This window comes from Dermacentor andersoni, chromosome 8 (assembly GCF_023375885.2).
Source record: "Dermacentor andersoni chromosome 8, qqDerAnde1_hic_scaffold, whole genome shotgun sequence".
Lineage (NCBI taxonomy): Eukaryota > Metazoa > Arthropoda > Arachnida > Ixodida > Ixodidae > Dermacentor > Dermacentor andersoni.
Window position 1 is genome coordinate 152,457,293 of NC_092821.1, and position 11,278 is coordinate 152,468,570.

At 44.1% G+C, this 11,278-nt stretch overlaps 1 protein-coding gene across 1 annotated transcript in view; it reads left to right on the forward strand.

The window, feature by feature from the left end:
- The window catches only part of LOC126525984 (DNA topoisomerase 1-like), a 31,366-nt gene that overhangs the window by 16,886 nt on the left and 3,202 nt on the right, over positions 1–11,278 (forward strand). Inside the window, exons 7-11 of the mRNA XM_055067938.1 lie at positions 3,008–3,271; positions 3,515–3,629; positions 5,314–5,441; positions 6,377–6,471; positions 7,439–7,588. Of these exons, the coding sequence (XP_054923913.1) occupies positions 3,008–3,271; positions 3,515–3,629; positions 5,314–5,441; positions 6,377–6,471; positions 7,439–7,588 (752 nt within the window). The remainder of the gene's footprint in view (positions 1–3,007; positions 3,272–3,514; positions 3,630–5,313; positions 5,442–6,376; positions 6,472–7,438; positions 7,589–11,278) is intronic.

The window sequence follows — 11,278 nt, forward strand, 5'->3', positions numbered from 1 at the left end:
GACATAAGCCTGTACGCAAACTCTGTATATGACTCACTTCTGCCTTTCTCATTTTCCCGAAACTTCCGACGGAACGCCTCCGCTGACAGCCGGTACTTTTTTAGCAGACTCGATTTCACTTTGTCGAAATCCTCTGCCTCCTCTCTCTCCAAGCGAGCGACTACGTCGGCCGCCTCGCCGGGTAGCAAAGTGAGCAAGCGCTGTGGCCACGTTTCCCGAGAGAACCCCTGCTTCTCGCACGTTCGCTCAAAGTTAACCAGGAACAAACCAATGTCCTCTCCAAGCTTAAACGGCCGCATCAGGTCAGTCATTTTGAACAATACTCGTTCTCCTGCACCGTGTGCCTGACTTCCATTACGAGCGCGTTCCATCTCTAACTCGAGACGCTTCATTTCCAAAGCGTGTTGACGGTCGCGCTCTTCTTTTTCTTTCTCTTTTTGTTCTTTAAGTTCGCGCTCATCTTTCTCTTTCTGTTCTTTAAGTTCACGCTCCTGTCTTTTTGCCGTCTCCCTCTCCTCAATGGTCTCAAGGCATTCCGACAGCTCGTCATCCTCAGCTTCTAACTCAAGAATAGCCCTTAGCAGTTCTGGTTTTCTGAGTTTGTCTGAGACATCCAGACCCAACTCTCTTGCAAGCTCCAGCAATTTCGGTTTGCGCAACGACTTCAAATCCATGGCTGCTCTGAATGCTGCTTTCTCTACTGCCTACTATTGTCTTGCCGCAAACTAACCCGGCAGCAACGACAACCACAATTACCAGCTCTGTTTCTAACACTAACAAAAGCCTGGCAAAACTCAGAAGAAGAAAGTCCCGCACTCACCAAACCTTGCAGCCAAGACTTCCGCGCAGTCGTTCCGCTGCAGGCAACCAGTCATCACACAGGGCTCGTTGCGCTGCTCCCGGATGGTCGTTGTGCTGCTCAGCATACAGTCAACCGCATCTCTTCGCTGCTGGCCTCCGTTGTCGCGATCTCACCGCTGGCAACCAGATGTTGTAATCGCACCGCTGGCACGAGTTGATGGGGTCTCGGTGCTGACGCCCGTTATTGCCAATGGGTCGCAAGCCCCAAGGGTAGCGTTGGCCTGGCGGCCTGGGGCACTGGAAGCATCCGAAGGTCCCGGCAAAGCAAGAGAAGACTGGTAACAGAACAACTTGTTTATTCTAACATAGCAAAAGAGCGGCCGGTCAGGTCGACCGAAGTGGAGAGACGGGAGAGCACGTAACTCAACAGTACAAATCGGAGCCTCTCTCCTGGCGTCCGGGGGCAGCTGCTCTTATACTCTCGGCGTCGCGGTCCAAAAGGGAAGGTCACGGGATGAAGGTCACGGGATGAAGGTCACGGGACGGCGGAGCATGAGCCCACGACGGCGCGCACGGTCGAGCCGAGAGACCTGCTGAACCGAGTGTAGTGACGCATCGCCAACCCTCACTTGGGGAGCTCCGCTCCCCGGCTGCCGCGCTTTGACAAGCGTGGGCACACACACACACACGCACACACGAAGACACGTGGCACTGAAACACGCCTGGACACGCTTGGCGGGGAAGCGTTGAGGCGGCGTCGCACGGGCCAAAATGTCCGCCGCTTTGAACGAAGCCCCGGCGTCCGTTGCATCCGCGCCGGCATTACCGCGCGTTGTAGGCGAAACGTAACAGCGGTTAAGCACGCATTGTTACGATTGGCATTTAGCCCTGTTGTGCCTGGCGGTCCTTCTGGACAAAGGATGCAAACCGTAGAGCGTGCAGCTGTGGAATGCCAGTCACGTTGTTTCGTCTTTTCAACGCCAAAGAGCTGGCGACGGAATCTGCGTCACGTCAAGATAATTGACAAGCGATTATGTATCGCGTATGCGTCTGTTCAACGGCCCGGAGCTGACGAATGAGGCGAGCTTTGGGTCCCAAAACTATGAAGGGCTCATCGTCCTTGTGCAACCTGCTAATTGCTGCAAAGAGCTATACGCTGACGACTTCGTCGGAATAGCGTCGACCCCAGTTTCACACGAAATCGCATCTTTATTGCATCGAGGGCGGGTCGAAGGTTGGACACCAGAGGCAGAGTCCGGCAGAATGGTGCGACACCATGGGTGGGATTTTACAAACCGTGAGACAGTTCCAATAGGCCGAGAAGAAGGATATTAAATTCCCTTGACAAGAGAAAAGGGGAAACTAACTGCTCAAAAAGGGGAACTGCAGAGTTGAAGAGTGTGCTCGGACATGTAAAGTCGACACGTAGTGAACTGCAACAATCATGGAGCCATTCTTGTTAAGTGTCCTCAACTGCCAACGCTCAGGACTGTCAGAGCTCGCTCCAATGTATTTTCTCTATAGTTATTAATTCCCAAATGTTCATGGTTTTTCTCAAGTTTCTCTAAGCAGTTTTCCGACTATGCTTCACTTTGTCTCTGCCGATCATCGTCGAGGCCTCCGGCTGCCCACGGAAGGAGCCACAGCACCGGCCCGCTACCGCGAGTACCCTGGGTCCCAACGGCATATACCACCGGTCTACGGTCATGACCGCGACAAACTTCGAATAAAGCGATCTTGTAACTAGATAATACTGTATATAGGTCGGGGTAGCCACGGGAAGGTCGGTAGCTGTTTTATATATTTCATTCCATTCGAATAAGTGTCAATTGATAGTCGGCGCATGCGCACTCCCGCTTGCTTTGTCCTATCTGTAATTGCGCTGTTATCACAATTTGTTCAAGTATGTTCCATACGGTGCGGATTTCTTGAGGACGACGTCAGCATGAGATAACCAATAAGAAGTAGTCGCGTTTATGGTATTTTGGACGCCCATAAAATAATAAAAGAAATATGCGAAACTTAATTCTTTCCGCATGTTCTTTCTCATTCCATTCCTCTCCCTTCTTCTTCCCTCTCTCCCGTCTCTCTATTCTTCCTCTTTATCTCTCTTCTTTCTTTCTCTACTTAATTGTTTCACATGTCTCACTCTCGCCCTCTCTAAATATAGCTCTCTCTCTATCTTTCGCTCTCTCTATTTATGCAGCTTGCGTTGAGAGCCGGGAACGAGCAGGAAGAGGGCGCCACTGCCAACACCGTCGGCTGCTGCTCCTTGCGAGTGGAGCACATCGCACTACGCGAACTCGAGACAGACAGCGAGGATGGCCAGTTCCTAGTGGAGTTCGACTTCCCCGGAAAGGACTCCGTCCGATACGCGAACACAGTTCGGGTGGACGAGCGCGTCTTCAGGAACTTGGAGCTTTTCATGGAACACAAAGAGCTCAAGGACGACCTCTTCGATTTGCTCACTGTGAGTGAACCACGCTGCCCGGGAAATCGAACCAGTGGCTACGAAAATTTCATTCACAACCTTATTTCAAATACACAGCGTCCACACTGCATTGAGTCAATGCAGTGTGATAGTTGGGTGCAAATTAGTCATTCACTGAGGCAGAATACCCATCGACAATGAACAGTCATAATTATAGACGTCATATACTCTGCAGAGTTGCTGGTTTCTTGCGTTGAATGTGATTTGTAATGTTCATTGCAGACTGCTACCCTGAACAAACATCTCAGCAAACTCATGGAAGGGCTAACTGCAAAGGTATTTCGTACTTACAACGCTTCTATGACCTTCCAAAAACAACTGGATATCCTGACTGAAGGTAATAAGCAGCGACGTCTGACACATATGAAGGAAAGCCCTGGCACAAGGGCGTCGAAGAAACGCAACCAAGTCTTGGCAACAGTGAGATGCGAAAAATAAAGAAAAATAAAACAGTCACAAATATGCCGCTACTAGGGTGGCTAGAAGGGTAGCCACCCTACCGCTACTTTATGGGAACTGTCAATGACAAACGTAGACAGTCGACTAGGCGAGACTATAACTTCTGAACAAAATTAAATAGGCTGGTTCGGGTGCCGTGGTTTTTTTTTTGTTTGTTTGTTTTTTCGTCGCACATGCACGTGTTCTCAAAGGCCAGTTTTTCAGCCCTATCATAGCTAGTTAAGAGGAAGCTTTAGCTCGGATCCAACTTCGACGCGGCCTATTCAAATACATGTAAAACGCAAAAACGTTTTTTTCTGGTATAACGCCCGGATCGATTTAATGACATTTGTTGCATTTGAGAGAGAAAGTTAAATTCTAGTGACTGTTGGAAGCATAATTGCGATTTAGGGCCTGAATTTTGTTAAAAGAATTTTTAAAAATTTGGAAGTACGAAAAATATAGAAGCACGGTGTTTTCAAATTACTAGCTATGCATCACGAACAGATATAGCGGTTCTGTAAACGACATTCATTAGACCATTTAAAGCAGACAAATTCAATATGTCAATTTCTATTTTGTCAATTCATTACATTGTGTACAAGGGTTCTGCAAAAGCTGTATTTTCATATTAAAAAATTTTTTTGAGATTCATGTATGACATCAATTTTGTCCGCTTTAGATGTACTATTAGATGCAATTCACAGAATTGTGATGTCATTTTTCATTGCCGAGTTACAGAGTTGCAAACTTGATAGTCTCGTTTTCTGAAAATTTTCAATTTCTGCCGATTTTTAATAAAAAATTGAGGACTTAAATAAAAATTTTGAAACAAACAGTCACTAGATTTTAAGTTTTTCTTTTAAATGCAACAAACTTCTCCCAGTTTGGTGCAGTGGTTGCCGAATAAAACGAATTCTCCTTTTACATGTATTTAGATAAGAGCACCCGAGCTAAAGCGTCCTCTTAAGTCTCAGAACTGTGGATCTACAGCAGACACCCACTATACGAAGACTGAAGAAGGCGCACGCCAAATTCAGCTGTGCAAGCCATTGTAGGCACCGCACGGTTTGTGGCGCGTTCACCACAACAGTGCGAGGCCAGCGCAGATCTTTCGCAAGCTAACTATTGCTCAATGGGCGAGTTGGTGCATCATTTTCTTGTCTCGCTCTAGGGAAACTCAGTTTGAGCATGAAGGGACAGGTGACAGGATGATACTGTCACCTGTCCCTGTTCCTTCATACTCAAACAGAGTTGCGCTAAAGCGAGACTTCCGCAAGGGGCAAGAACTGCAGATTCATCTGTCAGCAGCAGCAAATTGCAACGTTTGCTGCTCTTCATGCTTATAGCATGCGCAGCCATGAGACGACGTAAAAATTCTCCACCTTCACTGTACAAAACAAAATTACTAATATCGACTTTAAATTTTGTGAATTACTAAAAACTTAACATAGGCATTTACTTTTTGGGCATCCTGTGTACGTTGTAATGTTTTCCTGCTGTGGGTAGACCCGATTAAACTGTTTCCTAATTGAGCGCGAAGGCTTACTGCTAAATATCTCTCCCCGACTCTATACTGTCAGCCGGTATGTCGCTACCTGAGAAGCTGCTGGCCTACAACCGAGCCAACAGAGCAGTCGCCATTCTGTGCAACCACCGACGAGCAGTTCCTAAAAATTTCGACAAGCAAATGGAGAGCCTCCAAACAATGGTGAACACGATGACCGCCTACTTATTTACTTATTTGCTTGTTTGTTCGCTTGTTTGAAAATACCTTAAAAAAGCACCCTTGGGGCATAGAACAAAGAGGGTGATAATGAAATGTATACATACCTATACAGTAATGAATAAAAACACAAAACCTAAATTATATAAACACTATAAGTGCAGCATCTTATATTCAATTAAGGACACATAAATTAATAACACATAGGAAAATACAGTTGGAAAATATATACAGTGAAAGTAAATTATGATACATTAAGTGCTACAAGCAAGGGTGTCATATGAACACATACACACACTAACAGAAAAACACCTGATACGAAAGGTACAGCGGATTCTTCACAACATCGAAGAAATGAGGGAGTAGACTACAAGAACACTTGCACACAGTAAAAAAAAGAAAGAAAAGGAAAGACAAATTATCAGTGATACGCTAAGCAATAGAAATAGTCAGTCTGTACCATAGAAAATGTTACTTGAAGCTGGAAAACAAAATTGAATCACAACAAGCAGTCTTTTTTTTTTTCCTTTTTTTGCTAATATCGCTGCAGTTAGCCAGCCTAAAAGGTGAAAATGCGCAGACGTCTTTGGACAAAGCACTTACATACATCTAAAGCTCTGTGCATGAGGCATGCATCGAAACAAATCTGCCACCGGCAGCGTGTACAGGCGGGTGGTAGATTAAAATTTTAAACACCTAAATATTAGTAAGCCCACCACGTGTTTGCAACGTTTAACTGTTGAAGAAGAAAATTCAATAAGTTATTAGCAGTAGTCCCGCTTTTGTCGATGAAAGTACTCTTCTGCTCAACATAGCATGCAGTATTTTTGCTAGTTACGTTAAGGATGGAGTAGTCACTGCTTGGATCAATCCACATTTGTATCGCTTACTAAGCATTGTCCGTGTCCTCCGATATACAGATAGAGAAGAAAGAAGAGCAGATCCGAAAGTGCGAACTGGAAATCGAACAGCTGGAAGCTGGTTGCAGCATATCCAAGTCGAAAAAAGAAAAACTGTGAGTGATCCAGCTGTATTTCTCATACCTCCATGCAGGAAGTGGAGAATGTATTCTCTAGCAACATCGCCTTTATGGGTTGCCCATTGACTACGAATAGCCATCAGAAGTAGAGGTGGCGAAATTAGCGTGTGCTGCGCACGCACACATGTCCCCGCTGTGGACATGGCGCCACATAGCTGTCGGGTGGGTCAAATGCTTTGACATGACAGTACGATAAGTTCGTTCCTTATTCAAGCATGTCGCTCGACAAGTTGCGATAAAGGCGATGATCAGAGCCGACTTTCCTGTTGAACGAGAGGTGCACGTCTGGTTGTTGCCGCAACCTTCTAAAGGAGCATGGATGTAAATACACCTGCGAAATTTTGTTGGATGTTAAGGAGCCTCAGCTGATCACAACTGATCCGAGCACGTCCTCCACAGCGTTTCATCAGTTGAACACCTTTATAACGAAGTGCTTATTGGGCCCTCCGAAACCATTAGTTATACACGTCACTTGGTTGTAAAGGTCACAATAGAACCGGGACAGAATTATTCCTTCATTATAGAAGTCATTTCGTTGTAAAGACGCTCGACTATACGGCAGCTATAATGTAGCTATAACTTTACATTCTATACGGTGTACTGTTCGCTTTTTGTGGGCTGTCAAATATATTTAAGAATCACGGGCTTTTTACTCTTCTAATCATTGTGTCTCAAAGTTAAGGTGCGCCTTTGGCAAGTTAAACCCAATGATTATTAAAAAACGTAGAGATGACGAGAATGCACTTGCATGTTAGTGCGCGGTCAGTATAGCGCAGTGCTCAGAACACGACATGCGTGTTTTGAACAAGCAAGCTTGCCTGTGTTGTACTGCATATGTTCCATAATTTGATTCTCTTCTGCAATATAAGGACGCTATGTCATGAAAAAGTGAAACAACCGAACCAAAATGAGATCGCCGCAAAGTGCATCGTGTCTCACCCAGGCGGTTGAACAGCAAAAGGAACCGGTTGCAGAAGCTCCAAGTGCAGCTGGACAAATTGGAGTTTCAAGCCATGGACAAAGAGGAGAACAAGGATGTTGTCCTTGCTACCTCGAAGCTCAATTACATCGACCCTAGAATCAGCGTTGCATGGTAAAAATATTTCCTTGATAGGCCTACATGTAGGACACTGTAGTGGGCACTTGCCCTACTCACTGTACTACATGCCAAGATTATTGATATTGGCACGTTGTCGTGACATTTTAGTTGCGACGGCGAAACACAGTCAAAAGCATTACTTGAAAACGTTAAATATTTATTATACGAGCCTGTGCCCATCAAAACAAGTGGCACTCAAATCATTATGATAGCCACGAGCACAGTGGGCGATGGTCAAAATATGATATGCGAGTCAAGTGCGTCAGATTTTTTATACATCACTCATCGAACCTTCCAGCGCAATCGCTGATGCTAATGTAAGTTCTACATTAATGTACACCAGTATTCCCGTCGAGCACAAAATTTCATTACACGACGCTCGGCGACAACACAGACAACAGATAGAACCACCAATAACATTCGAGAAACTTGAAAATAACTATGCGAGTCACTATCTTTCAACAGGGGTACACCTCTGGAACCGTGTACCGAATTTCTATGCGCGGAAAGTTTGGAATGCGTGCGGTTGCGCTGTTTTTATACTTGACATACACAGCTACGAACATTTTCGGTAACCATTTCACATGTACACTGCGAAAAAAAAATTGCACCCTTTGGGGCTTGTCACACAACAATGATCGTCATCTGCCTTGCTGGCGTTTACTTTCTTGCACTGCGCTCGCTACTTTCCCGACAAGAGTGCACCATGCAATGCTGGTGACGCGCATGCCGTTCGTGACCCGGAATTGTACGCCAAGTGCACAGCGAATGGAAAGGCACGCAACTGTGACTATCCTTGTGAGACAAAATAAGCCCCAAAGACTGCATTGTATAAAAGCTACCTTTTGTTTGGATAAGAACATTTTCAAGTGTTTATGCGAAAGCGTCAAATGGCTCATTGAGCCAAAAAACCGGCGTCTCGAGCCTGTAGCCGCAAAATGGCATCTAAATTCCCATTGGCTGCGACGCCACGCTATGAGCGTGCCTCGAAGTAGCGCAACCTGAAGTGTCGCACATGCGTCAAAGCGAGATGCAGCGTTTACTCCTCGAGGCCCGATTGCCCTTCGTCGCACCAGCGTAGTCAGCGAGCATTCGCGGTCATCAACCTCTTGATGTTTACCCGTGCATGCGTGACAGTGCTGGTTAATTTAATTAGTAAGCGAATGTTTACTGAAGCTTACGCGGCCGATAAAACTACGAGCCTCATGTTGTGTATTTGTCCACTACTTTGCTATCACTATCAATGCTTCGCCTTTTGAGTGAAACTGCGACTTAAAAACGCGCAAGCTCTGCCTTTACCAACTGCACAAGGACTCGGTAACTTTCATTATACAAAAGGGTATGATTTTAAAATAGTTAATGCATAATGTTCATAAGTAAACTAAATGAAAAAAAAAGTCAAGTCGGGCCTTCAACTTTGTATAAAGCATTGCGAAAAGTAACAGAACATGAAATATAAGAAGGCTCTGTTGACGGTTACAAACCTATAATGCGCTCGTATGTTTTACTTTTTCAAAAGAAGGTATCTTGAAGAAATGGCATTTTATGCTTACCTTGAAAACATACCATTGTTTTATAAACGACATGCAACCATTTCATTAGAGGTATAATGAGTTGGAACTACTAGTTTATTAGTAATGAAACTCTTTACAGAACAAATGTAAGGGTGGCAACATCGCGTGTGCAATAGATCTTCTGTTTTTCGGTAAAACCCCATAATTCCGGATTTTTGCTCCCCGAACAAAATTTATGAAAATCGAACTAAACCCCATTTCTCATGCAAGAATGCCCTTTTGTAGAAGATAAAAATAAATGCAGTTGTTACAAAACTAATGAATGCTGCATACCGTTGTCAAAAAAAGCACACAGTAAGGATATATCACACAATTAATATTACTTATATATGATAGTGGTACATGCCTCGTTTTTGCTTAACACACAGGCAAAAACTGGCATACATGAAAATAGAATATATTCAGCGTCTGCTGGCCCCGAGTGGAAATTTTTTTTTTCCACATTTACATGAACATGACGATTGTGCATTGCATCGCATTTGCCGCCCATAGCACACATATAAATGGGGGTAATGCACTAGAAAGCGAATTAACGCAGCGCTGATGTTCTTCTGCATTGGCAACAGTGTAACCATGGCTGCAACGTTGGGGGGATCTTTACCCAACTCCGTTACGTTCAAAGTGTGGCTGATTCGTCTGTTTCGGATTCCATTAACTTTGTTGCAAAATAGCGTATTGGAAACCAGTAAAACAGGACAACAAAAGACAAGGCCGAAAGGCCCCAACAGGTCTAGAATGGATACAGAAATGCTTTTCATGCATGTGATAATGTACCACATCAACAAGGGGCTTACATGATGAAAAGCTATCACACCTCATGCGAAGCCTATGCACTATATTTTCCTGAGTTAAAGTTCAGAGAATAAAGTAAAGAATGGATTGCCAAACAAGTCTCTATTTGTTGTTTTTATTAATGTGGTTTCTATTAAATATGCTATAATGAGGATCTGTAGAAATGAGTTCATCACTTGATTTGTAAGAAGCTCTTTTTGCCATAACACGTTTCTATGACTGATGTTGCTTGTTATTTATTTGTAAAGGTTACCAGAAAAATCCCATACTTTTGGCCACCAGGCGAGAAAATCCCCAATTTCTTCCGGGCTTTGCTCTTCTAAAACATTGCTCGATTTTTACCCTCCAAATTTCAAGAAATATAAAACTCGAAATCATAGGACCCTAAAGATTTTGCACGTTGTATGCGTCTTAACATTTAATGATGATATCTCACGTCATTGTTGAGCGATAGATCAGTGAACGTAGCTTTCACAGCTGCTACTTCCACCCTTTTCCTATCACAGTGTGATGTCTTGAATGGTGGAATTTGGGATTATAGATGAGCTTGCAGAAATGCATTTATGCTGAAATAAAAATGGCACCGTTCTCACATACCTCCCTCAAAAGTCAACAATATCTGCTCACTGTCCTCTCAATAAAATGCGTATAATTAAAATTAGAATAACACACTGTGTAGTTTTAAACAGTAGCTTCCCTGTGTTGATCCAATCCTTCAATCCAGAAACGGTTCGTTTGTCTCTACAAGGGACAGGATGTGGTACACATATAACGAATTAGCTTATATAGCCATCTGCACAATGTGTGACAGTGACCGGCTCTGTTCTAGGAATTTTGCAAAACAAAAACAAACAAAAAAGCGAACAGTACCTAAATAGCTACAATACAACCAATACACATTTTAAGGGCATAATTCATTAAAGCAAACTTTGCTCTGCCTTGACCTCCAGGCCTTTTGCACAGTTTTAACAAAGTAAAGTGAGCCGATCCCAGAGACGGTGTATGAGGTCACATGGCGGTCATCTTGTCCTTGCTTCATCCTCAACAAAATCCTGGTGGATTTCAAAGTAGGCAACACTGTCTATTAGTCATTATTGGTGGTTTATATAGGAGATTTCATTATTAATTGTGACTGCAGAGTACATGTATCGGCAAAAGTGGACACAGTTCACTCTCAAGGTACAATGGCCTTAGGGTACTCATGTGATGTTAGTCTCCGTTTTGTTCTTACATTCACAGCTTTCGCAGCTATAATCAACCGAAATAATGCGCAGCTTTTCATCATGCTAGCTGTACAACATTGTGGCAGCTGTGAATA